Here is a 27,528-nt window from a genome sequence, read left to right as displayed (position 1 = left end):
ATTGGTGAGGGGACTTTGTGTGGACATGCACCTATCCACGCATCCCTAAGTGTATTGATGGCCGTCTTCCCCTGACTGAGATGGGGTGAGAGTGGGGAGCTCAACTCATGCACCCAGCTCACCTGCAATGTCAGGAGCCCTCTCGGGCTCTTTTTAACCTGTCCCTGTGGGTAGAGACCACACTCAGTGCCGCAGCTGTCTAACACACCCCAGGGCTTCAAACAGTACCCCGGGCCCAACAACAGCCCCTCCTACTTCACTCCTAAATTAGCCCACCCCCAAATTGTCTCTGAAAATTATTATCTGTACCCAGATGGTACCAGGGTGGGTGGTGGAGGGCGAGTCTGGTGAGTCTGGGTGTTAGCATCAGTTGCTTGTTTTCAGGGAGTGGGGTGTGCAGTGCTGGTCTCTGTCATTACCATCTTCTGTATGGAGTCGGGAAAGAAGAGAGGGCTCTGGGAGCCACCTGAGCAGACTGAGCAGGTACCCAGGGCTGAGACCTTGGCCACTGGGCTCCCTCGACTGTGGAGTCAGGGTACCAAGGCCTCGTTCCAGGGATAAGGATTGTAAGTACCAGTGTCACCTGTGCTATGAGGCATACACAGGGCTCAGTTTTAAAGACCAGGGCCTGGGGTGAGTAGGGGTGGGGTGCAGATGTGGTGGTGGTGGGGATGATGGGAAAAGAGGCCTGTGGGATTCTGGTACTTCCAATTATCCCCTCATCCTCACATCTCTCCTCATCCAGTGTCAATCCTGTTGACAAGGGTCTGTCCCCGCATTCCCCTTTCCTCCCATTCCCCCGTTTCCTCCCACTTCCTACTCCCCACAAGCATCTCTTCCCCCGCAGGCTTCCCAGACTTCCTTTTCTGGCTGTCCCAAGCCCATGACCCTATCTCAGGTGCCATTCACTGTCACCCCCCCCCACACTTCCGCCCAATTTCCTGTCTGTGTCCCCAGGAAGTCCCTCACAGCCTACCATCACTCATCCGCACACCAGGCTTTAATTTGTACTTGCAGGTGCGTTCCCTTGCGGGTACCTGCATGTTTTGGTTTGTGGATCTCGACACGACTGGCAATCCTGGAGATCTGGGGCCCTCGTTTTCTCAGTGAGCCCCAGGGTTTGCCCCATGTGACAAGGGCTTCAGAAAAGCTGTGGCAAGGCTGGTGTTGCTCTCCTGTCTGCGGGGTATCTGGGTTCTAATTCTACCTCCTCATTTGCATCTGTCTCTCAGAAGATCACTGACCTACAACAACAACAACAGCAAATACAGCCTGCAGGAGCTGGGGAGTGCCCGCATTTAGGCTGAAACCAAGACCTAGAACCTCAGGAAGCCACTTTGTCCCCTAAAATTCGAGTGGAGATGCAAGTCAGGCAGGTCTTCAGACAGCCCCATCCTCCCCGGGGAGGGCCGGGCTCCTCCACTCCCACCTGCCTCTTCCAAGCTCCAAGAGCTCAATCGTGAATAATAAACTGGTCTGCCCAGAAATTCCACTTGTGGGAGAGCAACCCCAGATCCAAACCTAAGCTATTCCCAAAGATGGGTGCAAAGAGACACTGCGAGGGTGGCTTTATTACTTGTGTCTTAGGGACAATCAAGTAGATTAGTCTCGTTTAATCTAATCACCTCCTTGAGGGTGCTCTTTGCAAAGACAGATACATTCTGAGGCACTGGGCTAAAGTGTTCAAGTGGCTTCACCACGTGAATTTTGAGGGAACACCATTCTGGCAGAACAAGGATTTACAGGCGTTCCTGCTGGCATTGTGTGAGGAAATGCTGAATTTACCCTATGGAGCCACATTCATTCTGATACCAAAGCTGCTAACAGCACCCCAAAGGAAGAGTGCAGACCAATGACCTCCTGAACACAAAGTCCATAATAATATACAAAGAAACAAACCATAGCCACATTGGCTTTATCTGAGGGATGAAAGTTTGATTTTTACACTAGAATAGAACCCATGTGTATTATAGCACATTAACAGGTTTAAAAATAAAATGTATAAATACCTCAGATGCGATCAAATCAACCAGGAGACACTATGGTACAAAATTCAGCCTTCATTCTTGGCAAAAACAAATCTAAAAGTCAGAAAGTTGAGATCTAAGTTCACCTTGAACTATAAATCACAACCAAAATCAAGTTTGAGGCTGAAAAACTGAATGTCCCCTGCTGGGAGGGGCCAAGGATGTCCACACACTGGATCTGTTCAGCACTGCACTGTGGTTGGCGGGAAGTGGGCAGCGGTGGGGGCTTTAGTAAGGTAAAGAGAGAGAGAGACTGGGGAGGCACAAAAAGAAATAAAAACACAGCTGGGCAGGTGTGGCACACGCCTTTAATCCCAGCACCCAGGAGGCAGAGGCAAGTGGATCTTCTGTGAGTTTGAGGTCAGCCTGGTCTACCAGAGCTAGTTCCAGGACAGGCTCCAAAAGCTACAGAGAAACCTTGTCTCGAAAAATCAGCAAACAAACAAACAAAAAAACCATTAAAATCACAATGGATGAATCTGTCCCTGGACCTGATGACACACGTGCCTAATCCCACACTCAGGAGGCAGAAACAGGCAGATCCCCCAAGACCTGGAGGCCAGTCTGAACTACATGGAGAGACACTGCCTCAAAGAAGAAACAAATAACCACCAATGACAACAACAAAAGAACACTTCCATTAGCATCCATTTAGGAGTCCACACGAGGATTCCTGCCTGTCCATGGCCACTGCCAGCCATATGCTCACAGTGCTGCCCTGTCACGATGGTGCCTTTATTTGGCTGAAACTGGTGTCTGATGACAGGAAGGAGCAGGTTTACAAACTGGCTAGGAAGAGCCCGACTTCCTCACTGAACAACGTGACCTTGAAGGACTCACAAGGCGTAGCACCGTCTGCCTTGTGGTAAAGTTAAAGATGCCTGGGTCCAGCCAGGCATGACAAGTGGTGTCTGCCTGAGAACCCAACAGTCGGGAGGCAAAGACAGGAAGATCACAAGTTCAAGGGCAGCCAGAGCTACGTAGTGAGACTCGCCTCAAACAGGCAACTCTGATTTGGAAGAATTCCTACCAATAGGATGCAGGCACTAAGCTCTGGATGGTTCTGAGTGATAAAGAGATGGACCCATCCATCCACCCAGTATCACTTCAGTCCTCCCCCATCCTCGGGAAGATGAATCACCCACAGCTTTGCCCCAGTTGTACAAACTCATCTCTGTGCTCAAGCAATGAAATCACTGCTTGACATTCTAAAAGAAGTGGTGGCTCACGCTGTGATCTCAGCGCCAAGGAGTGGGGAGCTGGAGGAAGGCTGAGTGTTCAGGGCCAGCCTGACTGTTTCCAAACAGGCAGGGAATGTAAGACCCTGCCACAAAACAAATGAACAAAAGCAAAAACAAAACCCTGTGGAATCCACCCAGACTTCATATGTGGAGTTTAGCCAGGTCGCAGAACAGAACACGAAAATTCAAAAATAACAACAGTTGCTATGTCTACATGCTGGAAATGAATATTTGAAAACTGAAAACCTAAAAACATTTATAAAAATACAAAAAAATACCAAATTTCTATGGATGAAACTGATAAAGAAATGGAAATAGTGTAGACTGAAAACCTAAAATAATGTTCAGAGGGATCAAAGAAGACCAAATAAACCCCAAATAAGCCGAGGGTAGTCCACGGAGGTGAGTCTGGAAGCTCGGTGTCACTGACAGGCCAGTTCCTCCCTGGGATCTACGGAGTCAGTGTCAAAAGGGCTTTCAGACAACCGTAGCAAACTTTTCTTAAATGGTTCAGCAAGCTCCTCCTAAAATCCATATGGAAACTATAAGGGCTGAGGAGGTTACGCCTATCAACTATAATTGGAAGTTCAAGGTCATCCTCTGCTACACATTGGATTGAGGCAAGCCTGGGCTTTGAGATCCTCTCTCAAAAAATAAATAAATAAAAATAAGCAGAAGGGATGAAAATTCCACAAGGCCACTAATACAATACGTTGAGAAAAAGTACTCTTTGCAATGAATCTAGAGGCGATAGCTGCAGAGCTACAACCAAAAGAATGAGGCTGAAAGCCCTGGCTCAAGCCACCCACTAAAGTTAGCTCAAAACAGGGGCTGGAGAGATGGCTCAGCCGTTAAGAGTGCCTGGGGCTCATTTGAAGGCATCTGAGTTTGATTCCCAGCACCTGAGTCTGTTAGGTTCATTAACTGGGGCTGAGGAGAGTGAATGTGTGGCAGAGCAGAGCAAGGAGTGACTGCCATCAGTAGAATTTTATTTGGGGTGTCTAAAATTAGACCGTGGTCATGGTTACAGGAACATGGATTCTAAAAACTTGAAGCTGGATTTGGTAACACACACCTAACATCCCAAACACTTAGGGAGTAGAAATAGGAGGAACTAGGGTTTGAAGCCCCGGCTATATGAGACCCTGGTTAAACAAAAAAGAAAAAAGAAAACTGAGTTAAGGGCTGGAGACATAGCTCAGGTGGTAGAGTGTTTGCCTAGCATGCATGAAACCCTCAGTTCAGTTCACTACACAAACTGAGGATAATGGCTAGCATCTGCAATCTTGGTACTCAGAGGTGGAGACAGAAGAAGCAGAAGTCAGTACTACTGCTTGTAGTGTAACTCCAGGGCATCCAACGCCCTCTTCTGGCCTCTGGGGGCACTGCACTCATGTGTACATACCCACACACAGATACGCACACATTCACATAATTAAAAATAAATCTTTCTTTTTAAAGGTTGATTTAAAATGAATCAGAAACCTAAATGTAAAGTATAAAACCTTAAGAGACAAGCAGGTATGGCAGTGTGCGGTTATGGTCCCGGCACTGGGGAACCAAAGGCAGCAGGCTAGCCAATGAGTGGCGGCTAGCCTGGGTTGCATAGCAAGACCTTGCCTCAAATAAGCAGACAAAACCAGCAAAAACTCCCAGTGTAGGAAGAGATCTCTGTGGTACTGGGATAGGTGATGGCTTCCTAAATCATGCAACAATAACACAAGAGACGTTTAAAAAAATGAATTTTATCAGAATTTAAAACTCTCTGCTGCAAACCACACCAACGACAAAAGTGAAAAGATACCCCACAGAGCGGGAGAAAGTCGTGTGTCTCATAAGGAATTTACCCTGAATCTCTAAAGGACTCTCACAAGTCAACAGTGAAGCAATACCAACCCCATTTCCAAATGATAGGGAGTTTGAACAGTTCTCCAAATAAGATAAACCGATGACCAATAAGTGCATGGGAAGGTACTTACCATCATTAGTCACAAGAGAAACACAAGTCAAGGCCACCCCGAGGAGACACCTCACACCCACTAACACACCTGCAGCGAAAGAGAGAGGTGGGAAGAATGTGGCCACCCCGGGAACCCTCACATGGCTTTGGAGGTGGTCTTTCCTCAGCGTGTTAGGAGTAGACTTTTCCATACGGAGCAGACATTCCATTCCGGGGTCTACACCCAAAAAGAAACAAAAGCAGATGTCCACGGGAAATGTGTACCTCGTTCACAGTCCCAGTGTGCACTGGAACTAAGAGTGAGGTGAAAATGCCCAGCACGGAGCAGTGGGCGTATGGAATGTGGACTAGAGATCCTAGAACATAGGATCCAATCCCTGAGCGCAGTACAGAGACTGCAATCCTGCGGCTCAGACAGTGGATGCTTTTCCACTCAAACGTGAGGACCTGAGGTAGATCCTGGCACTCACACTAAAGCCAGGCATGGTGGTGCATGTCTGTAACTCCAGCACTGAGAGGTAGAGGCAGGAGGGTCCATGGGTCTTACTGGTCAGGAAATATAACTAAACTCTGGGTTCATTGAGAGACCTTCTTTGGAGAAATTAAGTGGAGGGGGGTTGAGAGGACACAATGGTGACCTCTAACCCCACTACACACACATACACACACACATCTATATACATACACATATCTATATACATACACACAAATGTGTGTATATATATATCCATATATATGTATATATATGTATATATATCCATATATACATACACACACATATATACACACATATATGGATATATACACACATATATATGTATATATACATATGTATATATATGTGTATATATATATGTAAGAACACATACACAATCACATCAAACAAACAAAAAAAGGAATCCAGTGTCAATAAATGCCACAGCCTGTAGGAGAAGCAATCACTGAAGACACTATATTGTGTGATTCACTCATATACAGATCTGAAACAGGCAACAGAGACAAAAAAAGTATATGTGAGCTGACTAGGGTCAAGGGGAAGGAGTGTGTGGCAGTGCAGGGCAGGGAGTGACTCTCATTGGTGGAGTTCCATCTGAGTTGTCTGAAATAAGACTGTGGTCATGGTTGCATGAATATGATTGTAAGAAAGTCAAAGCTGACCATGGCAGCGTGCAGCTCCTATCCCAGTCACTTGGGAAACAGAGATTGGAGGATCAAGGGTTTGAGGCCAGCCTGTGCTATGTGAGTCACTGCTCAGAAAACAAAAAGTTGAGTTAAGGGCTGGAGATGTAGCTCGGCTGGTAGAGTGGTTAGCATCCATGAAACCTTGAGTTCAGTTCCCATAAACCAAGGATGGCACATACCTTCAGTCTTGAGTCATGTGAGAGCTTATCTCAAAAAGATAGTAATAAATTATATACTTGAAAGAACATTATATATACACAGCAAGCTGCCTTTGAAGATGGGTCATTTTGTTAGGCCTCAAGGAAGGAAGTCCCAACACATCTCACCATATGAACGAACCGTAAGGACATTAATCTCCTAATGAAATGCTTGAGCTGTCAATCATAGATAGAGACAAACATTGTAGATTCCTGGTTCCGGGAGTGATCAAATTCACAGAAGCCAAAGACGAGAGTAGTGCTTTCCAGGGGCTGGGAGGGGAGTGGAACTCTCGCTGTTCGCTGGGAGCAGAGTTTCAGTTTTGCAAGAGGGAAAGTTATGTGGGAGGCTGGCGGGGACGGTTGGGTAACAGCGTGACTGTGCTGATGGCCTGTGTGCTGCACAACAGAAGTGGCTATGATGGGAGATTTGGTACAGTCTGTATACGTTAAAGGAACGAGTGTGTTTGAAAATGGTGTGTCAGCCTACATGGAAGATCTAGCTTAGGGGTTGTCTAAAGGAAAACGGTCTGGGACTGGTGATGCGCTTCTGTAATCTCACTACTTGGGAGTTGGAGGCTCAAGGATCAAAGGCACAAGGCCAGCCTGGGTTACTTGATACCCTGTCTCAGAAACAACAAACAAACAAACAAACAAAAAACAAAAACAAAACCCAGGGTTTGGAGAGATGGTTCAGTGGTGAAGAGCACTGGTTATTCTTTGCAGAGGACCCAGGTTTGGTTCCCAGCACCGACATGGCAGCTCACTGCCCTCTGTAACCCCAGTCCCAGGGCATCCAGTGCTCTTTTATGGCCACATAGGCACTATATACACGGTACACACACATGCATGCAAGACACCATGTACATAAAATGAATAAAAAATAAAAAAAAAGAAACAGTCATTGTAGAGGTCCTGGGCTTGGGTCCCAAAATCCACAATCCACATCAGGTGGCTCACAACTACCTGTAGTTCCAGTTCCAGGGGATTTGGTCACACACACACACACACACACACACACACACACACACACACACTTCAAAATAGAATAATTTAAAAAAAAAAAAACAGAGCCTCCCTGTATAGTCTCAGGTATCCTGGAACTTGTTCTGTAGACCAGGCTGGCCTCAGACTCACAGAGATCAAGTCTTTAAAGTAAATGCACACACCAGCAAAGATCGCTGTGACTGCTGTTTGCTAGAGCTCTTGACACAACATGGAAAGCACAACAGATCAGAGAAAATACCCGGTGCATTGCGCTCCATGAGCCTTTGACTTCTTGTCCTTTCCAAGATCCTCTCAAGAAAATTGAGAACTTGGGGGTGTAGCTGGATAGTAGAGCACACCCTTGACGCCTGGGTTCAATCTCCAGCAGGGAGAAAAAGAGGGGAAGATGGGAGAGTGGGACAGGAGGTGGGGGAGAGAGGAGACCATTAGAGATGAACAAAATATTTGAACTGGAATTTCACCAAAGATGTATCAATAGTAAATTAGCACGTGGGGAGGTACGGAGAGTTGTTTGGCTCCCTCCTCCTCTTCTTCCTCCTCCTCCTCCTTTTCCTTCTCCTCTTCCTCCTGCTCTTTCTCTCCCTCCTCCTCTTTTCCCTCTCTGTTCTGATAGAGAGTGAATACAGACCCCACACATGCAAGGCACTTCTAAGTAACATCCCCCCTCAGTCCAAGTATTTTCTTGAAATGATAATAACAGAGCCATTCCTTTCCTAGATGCTTTCCCAAGAGAAATGAAAACATTTGTCCAAACAACCAGAAGCCTAGAGACTGGTAACCAGATAAGGGATTCCATATATCTGCACTATGGAGTACTACTTGGCACTGAAAAGCGGCACACAGTAGCAAAGACGAGTCTCCAGCTAATTATACACAGTAAAACCAGACGAAACATGTAAATGCTGTGTGGTTCCATTTCTGTGCAAGTTCCCAGAAAATGCAAAACCATCTGTACTAATAAACAAATGAGTGGTTGCCTGGAAGCCAAGTGGGGAAGTGAGCCATCTTCATTGTGATAGCCATGTCTTCTCAATTATGTGTGTTTGTGTATGTGTGTGGGGTGTGTGAGTGCAGTGCTCACAGAGGCCATACAAGAATCCCCTGAAGCTGGAATTACAAGCTGTGGTTGCTGGGAGCCCAACTCAGATCCTCTACAAGAGCCACAAGTACTCTTAACCACTGAGCCATCTCTCCGGTCCTAAATCGGATCTTTTAACATAGCCAGGCCTTGCTGCCCTTGGGGGGAGATTGGGTCAGGACTCATTGCCAATACCAACACTTGTAGACACTCAAGTCTGCCTTACTTACATAAAATGACTTAGTGTTTGCATGCAATCTGCTCGACTCTGCCCATCTCCTTTAAATCACACAAAATCAGCTCTAGAAACCTGTGATGGTCATGTATGACTAGAAGCCTTGCACTTGGGAGGCAGAGGCAAGAGGATGACAGCCAGCTCCAGGCTGGCCTTGGTTACATAGTGAGACTCTACCTCAAAAATCCAAAAATAAGTAAATCACTTAATAAGTGACCTTTAGATCATGTATAATGTAAATAGCTCTCTCTCTCTCTCTCTCTCTCTCTGTGTCTGTCTGTCTGCCTATCTTATACACATGTGTACAGATGTGCTTGCTTGTGCATGTAGAAGCCAGAGGTTGTCTACCATACCCCATCTAACTTTTTGAGACAAGGTCTCTCACTGAACCTGAAGATTACTGTGTTGACAAGACTGGCTAGCAGTGAGACTCCAGGACCTGCCTATATCCTCCTCACCTACAACTCAGGGGCTACAGACACACACCACCATGCCTGGCTGTTATGTGAGTGTTAGGGATCTGAACATGAAGGAGAATATCTTTCTGTGTTAAGTACACATACAAAATTTCCCTGAATACTTTCAATATTTTGTTTTATTTTTAAGTATAGGTATTGTGTGTTTGTGTGGGTATGTGCACGTGAGTACAGTTGCCTATGGAGGCCAGAAGAGGGCGCTGGATCCCCTGAGCTGGAGTTAGCAGATAGTCGTGAGCTGCTTGACATGGTGCTAGGAGCTAAATTCAGGTCCTCCATGCTCCTAACCACTGAGCCATCTCTCCAGGCGCTCTCCAAATATTCCTGACCCATGCTTGGCCCAAGTCACGAGAGTAAAACTCACAGATACAGATTGTTAATAATATGTGTAATTTATTTTATCTCAGTCTTATTTCAGTGATGCTATAATGAGGAAAGAAGAGAGAGAAAGGCACGTACGCGCGCGTGCGCACACACACACACACACACACACACTACACAAAGAAAGAGTCAAAAGGGGGTTTCTGTTAGCATAGCTGAGGTTTGAGAACACAGCTGCGTTCTGGTGAGGACACCAGACACCCGAAACACACTTCCAGAGGGGATGAAAACCGAGAGCCCTTTGAAGATGGTGTGGCGGTTTCCTGTAAAGGTAAGCACATACTCACGGTGCGATGCAGTCACTCTACTACCCGGTGTTTCCGCAGAGAGCAGAGCACGTGCCGTGGTCAGTCTAGAACCTTCCTCACAAGTGTCCCCCGAAGCCTCACTCCCCCTGTGACAGTCAGACTAGAAACCGTCTAAACACCTGTCACCTGAAAAAAGGACAAAAGGACAATGGCACATCCACACGACAAGCCCCCAAGATGCTACTTAGAGGCACAATTCACGACCCACCCACCCACGTAACATCGTGGGTGAACCTCAGAAACATTATAAGTTCCCAAGGGAAGGTGGGCAGAGATGAAGTCCCGAGACTGGAAGAGTTCATCTGTCTGAAGCTAGGCAACTCATCTAAGCTGGATCAGGTGACACAAGCCTCTGGCTCAGAGGCTGAGGCAAGATTTTCACAGATTCAAAATCTGCCTGAGTGACAGCCAGTTCAAACCTGGCCTGGGCAATTTAGTGACGCTGGAGGGCTGAGGGCTACAGCGGAAGTAGAGTGCTTGACTGCTGTGTACCAAGCCTTGGCTTTAAAGCCCTGTACCACACACACACTTTCACACACATACACAATCACACATGCACACACGCTCACACACACACACCCATACACACACACACACATATGCGCACATACACTCACAGACACACGCACATACACACACATGCATGCACGCTCACACAAGTACACACTCACACATGCACACACACAGACACATGTGTGCACATACACTCACAGATACACACACATATACACTCACACTCATGCACACATACACAGGCACACAGATGCATAGCATCTCTCTCTCTCTCTCTCTCTCTCTCTCTCTCTCTCTCACACACACACACACACACACACACACACAGAGAGAGTTTATCAGAGCTCAGCGATTTGGGAAAACCGGCTGGCCAACCAGCCATCTTCTACTTCCCCCTGAATCTGTCTGTCTCCACCTGCTTGTGTTGGGGTTATAGGCATGCTGTGAAAATTTTACAATACAACCCCATCAATAAAGATGGGAGAAGGGATGGTTGTTGTCTTGGATTTGAGGAGAGAGTGAAACTGACTTCTCAAGGACTGGAGGGAAATTTTGGCAGGGGTGTGTTGGAGGTGAAGGTGGGATAGATTTGGAGAATTGGGGGAGCAGGGAGGAGTGAATTGGGGAAAAGGTTAATGAAAATGGTAATGATTAGGAAGTTCTCCAGGTGTGTGCCTTCATCTGAGTTAGCCAAATACTAGTGGATACGTTTTAGCTTATACAAATTGTACTTCAGTAGAGGACTGGGTGGGTGTAGCCCGGTAAATCATGTGTGTACCATGCAGCAGGCTCTGCATTCAATGCCCAGCACTACATGACATGGGTCCTGGTGGCTCGTTCCTGTAATCCCAGCACTTCGGAGGTGGAGTCAGGAGGATCAGAAATTCAAAGTCATCCTCAGTTACTTAACAAATTTGCGGTCAACCAAGGATAAATAAAAGCCTATCTCAATTTTTTAAAAGAAAGAAAGACAGACAGACAGAAAATTATACCTCAATAGAAATTATCTTCAAAAAACTTTTTTTTTTGATTATTCAAGACAGGATTTTTCTGTAACTTTGGAGCCTGACCTGGAACTAGCTTTCATAGACCAGACTGGCCTTAAACTCACAGGGATCCACCTGCCTCTGCCTCCTGAGTGCTGGGATTAAAGGCATGTGCCACCACCGCCCAGCTCCAAAATACATTTTGTATTTCTATCACTGACTAGATGATCTAATCGTTAACTCTGAAGGAAAGCAGTCTCAAAGGTCATCGTTTCCATTTTATGGGGGCAGAAACTGAGGCAGTGAGCTAGCTGTGTATGAACCTCAGCCCTACACAGGCAGCTCCCTGAGGGCCCTGGCTGCTGTTCTGTAGGATCCATGCTGTGCCTTGGGATGCAGACAGTCTTAAAAAAATAAAAGACAATAATCTACCAGTGCCAGACTCCTCCAGGAAGACCTTCCTTACACTCACGCTGTTTTCTTGGGGTTCCTCAAAGCTTATATGGGTGTCATAGAGCTACCAATTACAGTGTGTCACGGGACTAAACACACACACACACACACACACACAGAGAGAGAGAGAGAGAGAGAGAGAGAGAGAGAGAGAGAGAGAGAGAGAGCACATGCGTGCATATGTGTGTATGTAGAGGCCAGAGGTAGCTTCCCTTTAATCTTTGAGACACAGTTTCTCACTGTGTCTCAAAGCTCACCAATTCCCCTAGCTGGTCTGGCCAGTGAGCCTCTGGGATCCTCTCTGGCCCCAGTGCTAGGATCCGTGGGTGCCACCATGACCGGCTTTTTATGTGGGTGCTGGGGGTTCAAACACAGGCTGTCTCTAGGGTTTGTTCACAAGCATTTTACTGACCAGATCATCTCCCCAAGACTAGGAATTTATTTTTCACAGCTGTGAAGGCTGGACATCTGAGCTAAAAGGAATGTGGGGATTGGTCCTTCTGAGGTCTCTCTCCAGGTCTTGCCTCTTTCCTGGGCCCTCACGTGGTCATTCTTCTCTGTCCTTTTGGGTGTGGAGAAGGGTCCAGCTACTGGCTTGGGACTTCCAAGGTAGACCAGGCTAGCCTGGAGTCCTGCCTCAGCTTCTCAGGTGCTGAGATCACAGCCTGACATCTTCTAGAAGGTCATAGCGAGCAGGCCAACCACCCTGTGAGAAGTGAGCAATGCAGCACTGAGAGAACCCCAAGAAAGTAATAAAAATACAGATAGGCTTCCTGGAGGAAGGGGAAGTTTGTGCGTGCTGAAGGGCTGTCATTTCCCATAGACTTAATAGCATGCCCCTCTGTCCTAACCTTGTCTCTGGGTCATGGGCCACTGTGGGATTTGATTAATGATTTTAAACTAATTGCCTCTGCCTTCTTGTCCTACTTATATAAGTTAGCATCATCTCTGTATCCTTGAATAAATAAACACAGCAAGCCTTACCATTACTTCTCTAAGAAGGCACCGGCTGTCTGTGTGTGGCACAGGCTCGAGTTTGACAGTGTCTGTCTGGTTACTCTAGGGACCCCGTAAGACCTTAGCAGACAAGGACCTTCCCTGCTCTTCCCTCCCTACCCGCTGCACACAGTAGGGGTTGAGGAAGTACCTGTTGAGGAGATTTGTTTTCTTGGCTCCTGTGAAATTTCTCGAAAGTATTCTCTCGGCTCCCCACAGGCCGACACTGACAGCCGCATTAGCAGCTCTGGCTCTCAGACACTTGCTGTGTGCCAGGCACACTGGCCACTGTTCTCAGTCCATGGCATGGAATCTTCAGGAAGGCTTCCTCCGAGTGACCGCTTTTATTTCCCTTTGCCCAAAATGAGCAAGAAGAAGGGAGTTGAGCTCCATGGCTGTCACCCCAGGGCCTCCTGCTGAAGGTCAGGCCCTGAGGAAGGCAGCAGGGGCTGGGATGGGGCTGCAGACAAGCAAGAACCCCCTGCAATGCTCACCTTCCAACTCCTGGCTATGAGAAGTACTAGGGGCCTTGGAAGAGTTTATTGGGGGGGTGTTGTTATTTGTTATTTATTTGTGTGTGGGGTGGGCACACACGAGCCACCACATGCCTGTGGAGATCTAAGGACAGCTTTCAGCAGTCCATTCTCTCCTCCACCTTGTAGATCTCTCTTCTTCTTCTTCCTGTTGCTCAGTGACCCAAGGCCACTGGTTTGTCAGTTCCAGCTGATTCTCTTGTCTTCACCTCCCAGCATGCTGTAAGAGAGCTGGGATTATAAATGAGTACCCTGGAGTCTGGCTTTATTATGTTATTTCTGGAAATCAAACTCAGATTTGCATGGCTACAGATTTTACCCACTAAGTCAACTCCCCCTGCCCCTGCCACTACCCAGAGCATCTTGGGTCACACGGGATGAACTGAGAAGTTGAAGTGGAAATCCCCTTGCATGAGACCAACTCTGGTCTAGAAATGAGGATCTCTGGCCCTGGGTGTCACGGTCCTTTCCATGGGTCAGTTCCAAGCCTCGTTCCTGGAAGATGGAGTCTCCACATGTCACTCAGTAATTTAGCAACTATTATGTGTCAATCATTCCGCCTGTAGCCTTCCCTACAGGGTCCCCTGGATCCCACTGTTCACACGGGAAAGTTTGAGGCTCTGAGAAATGTATCAGCATCGTTAAGATGGTTGTGCTATGAACCGTCTGATGGTGGGGCAGCGACTGTTCATAAGCCAGGACATCTGGCCGTCTAGAAGGTTCCCTGAAGTCCTTCCTGCTAAGTTTGACCCCATTGCTTCTCTCTCTGTTTCTCTGTCAATCCCCCCCCACACACATACGTGGAGGCTCACCCATTAGGCTAGGCTAGCTGTCGAGTGAGCCTCAGGAACGTGTGTGTGTGTGTGTGTGTGTATGTATGTACAAACGCACACATGTGGAGGCTCACCTATTAGGCTAGGCTGGCTGTCGAGTGAGCCTCAGGGACCTGTGTGTGTGTGTGTGTGTGTGTGTGTGTGTACAAACGCACACATGTGGAGGCTCACCTATTAGGCTAGGCTGGCTGTCCAGTGAGCCTCAGGGATCTGTGTGTGTGTGTGTGTGTGTGTGTGTGTGTGTGTTTGTCTTGTTTGTCTCTCTGTATGTGTGTTTGTCTGTGTGTGTGCAAGTACGCGCACACATGTGGAGGCTCACCATTAGGCTAGGCTGGCTGTCTAGTGAGCCTCAGGGATCTATATGTGTGTGTGTTTGTCTCTTGCTCTGTATGTATGTTTGTCTGTGTGTGTGTGTGTTTGTCTGTGTGTGTGTGTGTGTGCAAGCACATGCGCACATGTGGAGGCTCACCCATTAGGCTAGGCTGGCTGTCCAGCGAGCCCCAGGGATCTGCCTGTGTCCACCTTCCGGGTGCCGGCATTACAAACGCAGCCATTACACTTGGTTTTCATGCCGGTGCTGGGAATCCAAACTCAGGCCTGGTGCTTGTACAAGAATCCTGCTGACTAAGCCATCTCGCCAGAAACCACTTCCCCTGCCCCCACTTGTTTTTCAGGCGTTGTTATTATTCAGATGTACAGGAAACACGTGTGTGGGGTGGTGGGAAAGCACAAACCGCCATTGTTTTCTGAGTTTTGACAGTGTGAACACCCACATCCCCAAGCTCTACAGACAGAATGCCTGCAGCACTCCAAGCACCTCTGGGAACCCCTTGAGATGTCACCACACACACCTGTGGGCCACTGTCATCCTGATTCATGCAAGTGCAGATTACCTGGACAGTTCTGGAATACCGTGGAGCTGGAGTCTCTCCGCCACACCCCACCGCACCCCTGCCCCCGAGCTACGCTCTTTCCTGTCCTTACATTTGGGAGGCTCAACGAGTCCCCGGGTCCCCTTGTTGTGATTCACTGACCTGGTGTCTTAGCGAGTGGCTGGGCTGACGCAGGCCTATGCGTGCCGCAGCGACAGCCATAAGAATAGCTTCTGCGTCTTGAACTGCTTCCTTGGGCTCTGCTTGGTGTGGATCCTACCCAAGACAAACTCAGCCTCCCTCATCTGAGCTCTGCCCCACCCCGGCGAGCCCAGCTGCGGTGGCCTCAACCGTGTTTGTGCCTGCTGTGTGTGGCTTTTGTTGGGGACAGATGGAGTCAGTGGGACTGTGTAGCAAATGGAGCTCTACAGGGAGGTCCTGGAGGGAAAGGCTCTGACCCTAGCTGGAGGACATGATTTCACCCCTTGGGAGGATCTTAGGAGAAGATCCCTTTACTCTGCGACAGTGGATGAACGGAGGTAGCTGTATCCTGCCTACCTCGGCTGGCTCTTCATGTTCCCACCCTATGTGCTTGCTGGGAGGGTCAGGAGCCTCCCCCATGCCATGACACATGCCTGTTTGCACCACACTCCTATGGGACACATTAAACACCCATCGTGAGGGGGCCCTAGCAGACTTGCGTGCTAACCCCAACTCTGCCGTGTACTCTCTGGGTGACTGTGCGAAGTTCTGAACCTGAGTCTCCGTTCGCCCGTGAAATGGGAATAATGGTCTCTTTTTTTTTCTCCTGATGAAAGTTAAATTCGGAAACAGTACAATGCTTGCTGAGAAGGAAGGCCTGGACAATGGTAACTTTTTCTATTCGTTTTCTTCTTTTCTCATTTTGTGTGTTACAAGTTCCTGGATGTGTGCACATGCCTGTGCATATGTGTGGAAGCCGGAGTTTGACATCAGGTACCTTCCTCAATCAGTCTCTACCTCTTCTTATGAGATGGCATCTCTCACTGAACCCAGAGCTCTCATTTTGTCCTGGGTTGGCCGGCCAACAAGCCCAGGGAGCCTTCTGTCTCCATCTCCCCGGCACTGGCATTACAAGCGTGCACCACCGTGCCTGGCTTTTTAGCATGGGTGTTTGGGGATTAAACTCAAACTCCCAAGCTTGCACGACAAGCCCTTTCATGACGTTGCCATCTCACAGCCCCCACTGGTAGCTGTTGTTGTCGAATCTTGTCTCTGACATCCAAAGTCCTTCCTCTTTCCTTCCACCAATCAGCTGGACAGTGTGCTGGGCTGTGCTCTAATGGTCTTAGCAACAGCCTTCCCCAGCTGTGACCAGGGAAGCGAGCCAGGGCCTTCCCGACACCCAAGGGCACTTTGCCTGGAGCGGAAGCTGTGGGAGGGGTTGCTAAAACCACGCAGATGTCTCCCCGAGACCCTCAGATCTTCTGATTCTCCCGGCTCACCTTCTAAAACTCCACTCTAGGGAAACCATCAAACCGCAGACAAAGCCTCTGAAGTGACCCAGATGGCAGCGCTGAGGTTTCCGACTAAACCCTGTCTGCTTCTAAAGATAAAAGAAAGCTTAAACATGGTGAAAAACATAGACGGTCTAAAAAACAGACCCAGATAAGTTTATATATAGGGAAAACTATATTGAACTAAGACAGACATCAGATAAGATTAACAGTAGCTTAGACATCGCAGAAGAGGAGGTAAACTGTTTATTCTGGGTACCTTAAGCAGTGAGGATGAAGATGAAGAATATGATGTTGATGAGGGGGATAACCTTGGCTAACATTTATTTACCTCTACCTGCGGACCGAAGTCTGTTCATGTCCCAGACTAGTTTATTTGCTGCGGCCGAAATGAAAGACCCGAGGCTAGACCCTTTATAAAGAAAAGAGGTGAGTGCAGCTCACGACCCAGAAGACAACAAGTCCAAGACTAGGTGGTTCTGCGGATTCTTCCATGGTGAAGGCCTTCTTGGCTGAGTCACACCTCAGTTGTTGGTGCTATGAGGGAGTGTGGAGGCGTACCTGTGAGAGGAAGAGATACCTCAGCAAGATAGGCAGCCAGAGACAGGGAGGGGTAACAATGGCCTCCCACTAGGCTTCACCCCTTTCTGTTTTGCTTTTGAAATAGGTCTTGCTATATAGCCCATGCTAGCCTAGACCTTGTTATATAGGCTTGACTGGCCTCAAACATACATTAAGCCTCTGCCTCCCTAGTACTGAGGTTACAAATGTGCACCATGATGCGATGCCTCACTTCTTAAAGCCCCCTCATTTCTCAATATCTCCGTAAGAAGGCCAAGTATGAGCTAATGGGGGTGCTTTCTAGACCGTGTGGACTCTACGCCTTGCAACATTCCTATTCCATGGGTACCATTCTCGAGCTCTCTCACACAGGACTATTCAAAGGGGCAGAGCAAATTGACCTGCTCCAGGCTGAGCTGCTGGGACACTGGCAACACTAGGCTCTTTAACCCAGGTAGCCTGCATTTGAATCAATACTGTCTCCCAAGCCCTCTCCCACTCCATGTAGTTCTACCACCCATGCACGACTTTCTGTCGAGGCATCCTTCACAGGGTGGCTAAGTGGGGTATGCTTTGACCAACTTACCTCAAAAATCTCCCAGCAATCACAGCAGCGAGGAACCCTTGGCTCTGGTTTGCAAATAAGGATACCGAACTTCATGGAGGCAAAATCTTTTCCCAGGACCCCAGACCCGGCAAAAGAAAGAGCTAGAACCCGAGTGAGGTCTCTCTGTCAGGTGTGACCTGGCTCTGCTAAATGTAAAGGTGTCGGGGGCCACAGTGAGGCAGGGGTTTTTCATCTCTGTTTGTGGCCTTTTGGGAGCAACAGAGAGCTGCCAGACCTAGCTACAAAGGTGGGAGGTGGCCGCAGGCCCTATCAAGAACCCCGATCTAGAAGGTTGCTTTTGGTTAAAGAGGCATGTGGGCAGGAACATGGGCCTAGTATTGAGCAGGTGGAGACCCGCCAAGAGCCAGCCGGTCACAAAAAACGCTGGAGGCCATGGGCCTGTCTGCAGCCTCCACAGGAGTGACAGTTTCACAGGTTAATCATCAAGTTAAAGATCATATTTCTTAAAACTTATTGAATGCCAACCAGCCCTCCACTAAGTGCCTTATACAAATGAGGATAAGCCAGAAGCCTCTAGTTTCTCTGTTGTTGAGTTATTTCCTCCTTTTCGGAAGTGATTGCTGGGTGAGAGGCATTTTATTTTATTTTGTTCTGCTTTCGAGAGAATTTTTGGTGGCCCAGCAGCCTTGAGCCCTCTATGCAGCCCAGACTGGCTTTGAACTTGCAGTCATCCTCCTGCCTCAGCCTCCCAAGTGCTGGGATGAACTGCATAAGGCACCATGCCTGACTCACTACTTCACACGTGCATGGCTTTCTCATAAATGAGTTTTAGTTGGTTGATTGAGTTCAGAAACAAAAGGGCGGGCGGTAGAGTGGTCTATAATCCTCACAATCGTGAGGGCGAGGCAGAGGAACCACAACTGTGAAACTGGACTGGAACACAAAGACAGACTCTAAAACAAAGGAAAGAAGAAAGAAGAGAGGGAGGGAGGGAAGGAACCTGCTGTCACAATTTTTGAATGAACTGATTGACCAGGAGCAAGGAGGTCAGTCTGGGTGTCTGTCTCCAGCAGTCACCTACAAGCATGGAAGACCCCATCTCTGCTGTTGATGGGCAAAGTCCCCGGGTGTGTCCTTCAGGCAGCAGCTCTGCCCTCGTTGGCTGGGTCCCAGTCATTTGTCACGTTGGGATTCTCTGGAGTAAATTGAGACAGATCATCTGCAGGCTAAGTTGTCAACACAGGTCAATGACCTTCTAATCGTGGGTGTTCTCTGAGTCAGCGAACTCACGTGAGGCAATCGTTGAGCATCAGCTGGGATATCGGGACATCTCCTTCGCTGAACTTGAATGATAAAATACAGTCAACAACCTGTGTGTCCCTCTGTAAGAGACTCATTATGCAGTCAGGACAGTGGTAAAGTGTGAAACTGCTTCCCAAAACCACCTTCTAAAGGATGCTTAATGATGTAGAAACATGTTCAGCTCACATCAGGAAGTGGAAGGAAAAACTCAAGCTGGGGCTGGGGTTCAACTGGCAGGCTGGCATTGGATCCACAAGGCCTTGGGTGCCAAGCCTGGAAGATGGCACACAGCTGTAATTCTAGAACTTGGGAGGTGGCGGAGGGTGGGAAATTCAAGGTCATCTTTGACTAAATGAAGAGTTTGAGGCCAGCCTGGGTTACATGAGACCTTGTCTGGGGTGGGGTGGGGACTAACTGTACAAAGTGCCACATGTAACATTTTCCTAGTTTGGTATAGTGAAAATACAGAGGCAGAAAAATGAAAAAGGTTTATACATAAACATGTAATAGACAGATAATAGGTAAGTAGATAGAATGGTAGATAATAGATTTAAAAGATGATTAATGTTATATTGATTGGAAATAGATAAACAAACAGATAATAGATTACATAGATGGCAGATGATAGACTATTGATATTCATGTTATTATGATTTTCATGCTATTAGGTTTATTATTTGATATTAGCTGGATGTTGTTTATGATATTAGATGAATAATAGATTATTGATAGATAGGTGATAAATAGATAGATAGATACATACATACATACATACATGCTAATCATGTTTCCTGTTTTTGCAAATGATCCTGCATTTCAGGTTGTGTTTTTCAAGTCTTGGGCCATGGGGCTGGGGTTGTGGCTCAGTGATAAAGTGTTTGCCTAGCTTATCCAAGGCCTTGGGGTCCATCCCCTAGACCTAGAAGGCGCTTGCCAAATCTCCCATTCCAGATACATGTTTCCTGTTTATCAAAAACCCGGTGGGGACCCCAATAAGTCAAAAAAAGGAATGCAACCCCAGAGTCATAGAAAAGAGGAAGCGAGAGGCACATGGGTCGATTCCGCAGGAGCTGGGAAGGCTTGGGTAGGATGGGTGGGGGGACCTAATATAAGGGACTGCCTCCGTGGCCGGGCACTTCTGTCAGCTGCGGCTCTCGCTCTGTGCTGGAACCATGAGACTCGCCCTGCTGTGTGGCCTGCTGCTGCTGGCTGGTGAGTGGGGACAGGTGTGAGGCTGGGGAGGGAGCAGGATTGAAGGTAGATCCCGAGTGCCCCACCCTAGACTGGACTGCCCTGATCCTGGGGACATTGGAACTCCAGTTCCCAACACTTCCACCACCAGCAAGGACTCATCAAAGGTTGTCAGGCACCTACGACCATGGCTTCTGGCTTCAGCCAGAGAACTGGGGCAGACTGAACTGTGTGGCATTCTGGGAAGAGGATCCCTCTCCTGCTGGCAGGGAGGGGATCCGGGGATAGTTTCTACCCACTCTTTAGAAGATCAGATTTAAAAACATGGTTGCTTGCATATTGGCTTTCATTTTCTTAATCCATCTCAAGATACATGATTTTATAAAGGCCATTCATTTTTCTTTTCTTTTTCTCTTTTTCTCTTTCTTTCTTTCTTTCTTCTTTTTTTTTTTCCGAGACAGGGTTTCTCTGTAGTTTTTGGAGCCTGTCCTGGAACTAGCTCTTGTAGACTATTCTGGCCTCAAACTCACAGAGATCCGCCTGCCTCTGCCTCCCGTGTGCTGGAATTAAAAGCATGCACCATCACTGCCTGACAAGCTCATTCATTTTTTAAAAGTGATTTTATAACCAGGCGGTATGGCGCACACCTTTAATTACAGCAGCACTGGGGAGGCAGAGACAGTCAGATCTCTGACTTCGAGGCCAGCCTGGTCTACAGAGAGAGTTCCAGGATAGCCAAGGCTACACAAAGAAACCCTGTCATGTTGTCTTGGGACTCCCACACCCTTGAGAGGGACACTTGCCTAGGGCTACAGGGAAGCCCATTAACCAGCACGCAATGGAACTCCAGAAATTCATCCTTCAACATAGAGACAAATGTAAGGCAGAGGTGCACTTCTTAGGATCCGCGTTCACCCACCACCTCCTGACAATGCACGCTAGGCCAAACCACCTGACTTCTTCATCTCCTCAGCTCCACAGCATCCTCTCTCTGCTGCTGAGGAGGCATCCTAGTGAGAAAACAGTGACCAAGCCTTACATAAGAGCTTATTATCCTCTGCCCCCAAGTGATTCTTCTGACCACATATTCCTCATCCCTGGGAGTGGAGGGGTGTAGGGGAACCAAGGACAAGCTATTGAGATAGAAATCTCTGACAAGCTTTGGTAGACATCACTTGGGCTGACTTCCGCAGGCTTGGTTTGACTCACTGCCAAATGAGGAGAAGCGGGACCACACAAAGCACACAGAATTTCAACTGAATGCATTGATTGGCAAGGGAGAGTTGCCCCCTTCAGGGGGGAACTGAGTTGAACTCGATAGGGCCAGCTTTGAAGCGAAGAAATAGAGGGCAAGCCTGGTATGGTTGGTGGCTTACAACCAGAATCCCAGCACTCTGGAGGCTGAGACAAGAGGATAGTCATGGGTTCAAGACCAGCTTGAGTTACAGAGGGAAAAATTGTTGGGGTGGGGGTGTGGGGAACATGGAGAGACAGAGAGGCCAAGAAAGGCAAGATTCTGAATTCAGATCTTCAGTTGGTGCCCAAGGTGGATTCTGTCTTTGCAGTCAGTTGCTTTGGGGATCTCCATCATGGAATCTGAGGCTTTCTCTAATCCCAGGTGGCTATTCTGGATGATTCCCGGGGCGCTGGGGCCATTTATCAGAACAGTCAAGGATCAGCTAGGCCTATAGTCAACATCCCTTAGCCAGGAGCACTGTGTCAAACAGGAGTGTGCACACAGAGAGGACACCACCACCCACACACACAACAGCCAGTCACTTCTAATTACAGCCCAGGGCCACCTGCTTATGACCTCTTTGTCCAGGGCACAAATGTCTCCCAAGGCCTCCTTTCTCACATTAGAGTCCTCCGGCATGGGCCTCAGCTCTCCTACATATTTACTGTGTTCCTGAAGGAACTCACTGCGATGCCAGGCTAGGAACGGACAGCTTGGTCCCCTCTCCCCTAAGCCTGTGGCTGCACCTGACCTACATTTCCTGCGTTCTTGACACACACTCCCTTGTCCTCCTCTTGTCTGTGTCTCCCAATTTTCCCCAGAATTCATTGATTCCATATATTTTATTTCTCCTAATTTAACATAATGTGCTCCTCTCTCCCAATAAAGCAGATTTCCCTTAAGATCAATTCTAGCCGGCGGCTACGAGGCCTGAAATGAGCAGCATTGATTTTTAAATCACACCGCCTCCTCAGAGACCTACCGGGCGCTGTAAAACTCAGATTTCTCTAGAGAGGAAGGCACTGGCTGTGGGAGGAGGGTGAGGCAGGCCCTCTGTCCTCGTTCTGAACTGGAAATCAGTACCCAGAGACAGAGAAGCCAGACAGCATCAGGTTTGATCCTGCATCGATTTTCTTCCGTCTATGACCTTGAGTAAATTAGGGAGCCTCTATCTGCTCATTTGGAAAATGAGGCTTACAAATGAAGTTTCCTGGGGTAGGGGGACAGCCCAGTTGGTAAAGATCTTGCCTTGAAAACATGAGAACCTGAGTTTGGCTCTCAGAACCTGAGTGGGAAATGCCAGGTGGGGTGGTTTGTGCTTGTAATCTCAGTACAGAGACAGGAGGATCCTGCTCTTACTGGTTTGCCAATCTAGCCTAATTGGTGAACCTCAGGCTAATGATAGACCTCATCTCAAGGGCAAGTGGACAGCATTCTCTCTGTTCTCTTTACTCACATATTCAGGTGCCAAGACATGCACAAACACACACAGGCACACACACAGGCAGGCACACACACACACACACACACACACACACACACACACACACACACACACACTCCCGGCAAGGGAGGCAGAGGCAGACAGATTTCTGAGAATTCAAGGCCAGCCCGGTCTACATAATGAGTTCCAGGTCAGCCAGAGCTACACAGTGAGACTATCCCAACAACAACAAAATCGAATTCCCAGCTGGGCATGGTGGCACAGATCATAATCCAAGCACTTGGGGGGTAGAGGCAAGAGGTCAAGAATTCAAGGTCAGTCTCATCTACTTCCAGACCAGCATGTGCTACCTGAGACACTGTCTCAACTCTCCTTGCCAAAATAAAAGGTTCCCAGCACCCACCCCCATGTACCAACTCCGACTTTCACAGTGGCTCCACAGTGATGTGTGAACATCACATCAGGAGAAATGGAGTGAGCAGGAAATGAGAGCCCTCCGGACCATCACTGCCGCTTTTCTGTACATCTAAAGCTGTTCCAAAGTCGACATTCATTTATTGAAGAAGGAATGGAGAGGGCTAGAAAGATGACCCAGGGGTCAAGATCACCTGCTGCTCTTGCAGGAGACCCAGCTTCATTCACAGCACCCACATCAGGCTGTTCACAAGCACCTGATTCTATGCAGCCTTTGAACTTCTGAAGGCACCTGCACTCGTGTATGCACACGCACGCACACATGCACTCACACACACACACACACACACACACACACACACACACTCACACACGCGCAGAGAGAAAGAGAGTTAAAATTAATCTTAAACCTTTAAAAGGGGATGGAGTCAGGAAATTAATACCTGAGAGACCTGTTACTAAGAACTCAGCTCCAGTCGCTGTATTTTTTTATTTTACCTTCTCAGTTCTGGGCACAGAACTCAGGGCTGACACATGTTCAACTTGGGCTCGATCACCAAGCTACACTCCCCTCGCCAACACTTTTTAAAGCACCAGTGGCAGCGGGCACTATTTGATAGCACCGTCATTTCAAGTCGTTTGCCTGGCTCAGCACAGTTGAGCCCCCATACCACCTTGGGATCCTGGTACCCCCATGACCTTTACCCCTTCCCTCCTTATTTGGTTGTGTGGCAGGTATAACTCCAAGCCAGGGAGGGATCCTGAACCTGAACAATATGATCAAACGTATGACTGGGAAGACAGCCTTTTTCAGCTACCGGTTCTATGGCTGTCATTGTGGATTTGGTGGCAAAGGAGAACCCAAAGATGCCACAGACAGGTATACTCCCCTCCTTGGTCTACTTCAGACTCTCTCCTTCCTTCCATGTTAACTGATGCTTTTATAAAACGCATTTTGTAGTGCATGTACTATGTCCTGGGAACTCTGCTGAGGCTAATATAGCCCCAGTCCTCTTGGAACTGGCCTTCTAGAAGGTTCCCCAGAATGCCTTGAAGTCGTGGCATCTTCCTAACCTGGGACTAATATCCCACACTCCTTGTTGCCATTATACGTGGTATTCTGAAGCCCAACCTCGTTGTCTTTTCTTACTTGATTTTCACAACCATTTGGAGAGTCAGCCAGACAAATCACGTGACCTTTGTCAAGGGTCTCAAGCCCCAAATTTATGTTTCTTCATCTGTGAAATGGGGGTGATACCAGCACCTCCATCATTGGCAAGTCATGGGGATTAAGAGAGAGTATGTGGTTGGAACAAGTGTCTGGTGTATGGGAACCCTTGACCAACAGAGCTCTCGTGACCTCCAGGGAACCCAAATGTCTTTGATCATCCCTGGTGGGCATGTGGGGGGAAGAGGTGGTGACTAGAGTTGACCAGTGACTCCTACAGCGGTGTGCCCTGCCTGCCTCTCCCCATAGGTGCTGTCAAAAACACGACTGCTGCTATGAACACCTGAAGACGGATGGATGCAGAACCGTGATGGACAATTACAGATACAACATTTCCCAGGGCGTTATCCACTGCTGTGAGTGTCTGAGGGCCAAGGGCTGGAGCTGGGAAGTCCTAGCCCTCCCTGCCTCCGTAGACTTAGTGACATTACATAAAACACTTACCAATGGATGCTGTTCCTCTCTCATGGGACAGTAGGGAACAGGCAGAACAGGGTGGAGGTATGGAGAGGACCAAGGGGACACCCTACCATTTTGTTCTCCAGATGCCGGGCCTATCACTGACCAGCTGTGTGCTCAACACTGTTTAGCCTCTCTCAGATTCAGTGTCCTCCTTGGTAATCTGCTGAACCAAGATAGGAAGAACTTCAGGGGGTGTTAGCCATCCCTATTCTCATAGGGGAACACATAGGTATCCCCAATACGGCCTTTCTTTTTACAACCCTTGGGCCCTCATAACAGCTCACCTTAAGGTTAACGGAGCTACAGAGGCTAACACAGATGCTCACCTGGTGGGGACACCCGCTCACGACCCCAGCTTCCCTTCGGAGCGCTGGTCTGAGCTGGGAGGGCTCCTTCACACTGCCTGGTCCTCCTGCTGGCCTGCGTCTCCCATGCTTGGGCTTGGCACTGCTTGTTCATTCTGTGACCCTCTACCACCTGCCTTCCCTGCTGTCCATTTGGCCCAGCTTCCTCGCTCCAGGACCAGCTTCTCAGTAGCTGCTCAGTGACTGTCGAATGAACGGATGTGATCATAGGAAAGGGAACAAGAACACAGAGAGGTGGAGGACATGCACACCATCCGAAGAGGCTACTAGGGGGTGGGGGTGTCACCAGCAATGAGCAGGGACCCTGTGTTGCTTTCGGGACCCCCTCTACACCCCACAGGCAGTCTCAGGAAGGGACAGACACTGAGTCATCCCCTGTTTCTTTCACCCACAGCTGACGAAGGGAGCCGGTGTGAGAAGCAGTTGTGTGCTTGTGACAAGGAACTGGCCTCGTGCCTGAAGGAAAACCTGAGCAGCTACAACAAGCGCCTGCGGGTCTACTGGCGGCCCAGCTGCAGGGGCCAGACTCCCACATGCTAGGAGAGCTCACTATCTGTCCCCTGGATTCCACCCTGTTCCAGGGCATGTCGAGCCCTGAAGTCCCCTGCAGGATTGCTGCCTCCCACCCCAGTGTCTAGTCTCCTGGACCAGCTCCTTGCAAAAGGGCCTGGGCTTGAGAACTTCGTCTTGGTGTCTCTCTGCTATAAGGAACCTTTTGTCTATCTATGGCTGTTCTTCCTTCAAACTCTGGTCTTTCTGGGCCTAGGAGAAAATCTCACATATGTGTTCAGATCCCAGCCCTCTGGCCTGTGTCCTTCTCCCCAGCTAGGCTGTGAGATCCTCCAACCCCATTTGGTTTCAGTTGGCACCCTGATGCCCAGGTAGCCTCCTAGAACCCAGCAGGAACACCACCACCAAGGACTTGAGGGCTGGGGGAAGCTGTAATCTTGTTGTTCTGGGTGTTGGGGCCTGGCCCGCTGTTTCTTGTCTACTTGTGCTTTCTCTGGGGTCTCCTGCTACAGTGTAGACTCAGGGGATCCTCCTCTGGAAGCCGTTCTGGGCTGACACTACTCCCCATTTCTAAAGGTTCCTTTGTGCTGGACTCTCTGGGTGACATAACAACCCCCATGTCTCCGGAGGCCAGAGTGGTGAGATGTCTCTAAGGCTCCTCTCTTCCCAGGTGTCTTTCCCTGGTTCCCTGGAAACCTTCCTTTCTCCAAAGAACCCTCTCAATAAACCATTGGCACAAGAGCCCCTGACTCGTGTACCACCTCTAGGGAGACACATAGCAGACAGGTAACAGGAGAGCCCACTGTCTTCGTGTTCTTCCGGCCTCCCAGAACCATGGACCTAATTACAAAACATAGAGCCAATGCTGTAGCCAAGGAAGGTGTGTGTTCATCAGTGGCAGAATCAGGGAAGGCATCCTTGGAAGCTCAGCCTCCCTCCTGAACAAGGATGAGAGTCCTTCTAAAGGGGAGAGGGCAGCTGGGGCGACTCCAGTGGGTAGGTAGTCTTTTCCGGCTCAAATCGCTTCAGCCTACCTTCGTCCCTGCTGTATGGGTTGCAGAGGCTCCCGTGGTTGGCTGATCTGGTGTCGTGTTGGAAACAGGACTTGGCAAAAGGGATCATCTGGCAAGGTCTGAGCTGGGGTTTGCCTGGCAACAACTCTTTCAGAGAACATCTGTCATTCTTGTGTGATTAGCTGTGCTTCGAGCCACGGCTGAGGCACCTAGAACCACCCACGCCCTCCAGCCTGTGACACACTGAACCGAATGACAGAGCAGTCATTCTCCAAACCCTAGCAAGGCAGTATACAAAGAACTTCCAGCTGTGGGCTCTGGGTTCAAGTTCCCACGTTTAAAATACCCACTCTGGTGGGGGGGACTGTGACAGTAGGAAGTTGTGTGCGCGTAGGCCCTGGGGACAGAGACTGCAATGCACGAAAAACTGCCGCTTTATTTTTAAAATCTAATACAAA

The 27,528-nt window shown here is 48.6% G+C and overlaps 1 protein-coding gene across 1 annotated transcript; it reads left to right on the top strand.

Moving 5' to 3' along the window:
* The first annotated feature begins 20,265 nt into the window (after nucleotides 1-20,265).
* LOC125406365 (group IID secretory phospholipase A2) lies at nucleotides 20,266-26,798 on the top strand. Its single transcript, XM_048443371.3, has 4 exons — nucleotides 20,266-20,418; nucleotides 24,228-24,372; nucleotides 24,970-25,076; nucleotides 25,942-26,798. Exons 1-4 carry the CDS (start codon nucleotides 20,379-20,381, stop codon nucleotides 26,085-26,087), a joined length of 438 nt encoding a protein of 145 aa, XP_048299328.3. The 5' UTR covers nucleotides 20,266-20,378; the 3' UTR covers nucleotides 26,088-26,798.
* Nucleotides 26,799-27,528: the final 730 nt, after the last annotated feature.

This window comes from Myodes glareolus, chromosome 6 (assembly GCF_982192425.1).
Source record: "Myodes glareolus chromosome 6, mMyoGla1.1, whole genome shotgun sequence".
Lineage (NCBI taxonomy): Eukaryota > Metazoa > Chordata > Mammalia > Rodentia > Cricetidae > Myodes > Myodes glareolus.
Note: the sequence above shows the minus strand (reverse complement) of the source record. Positions and strands in the feature narration are given on the sequence as shown.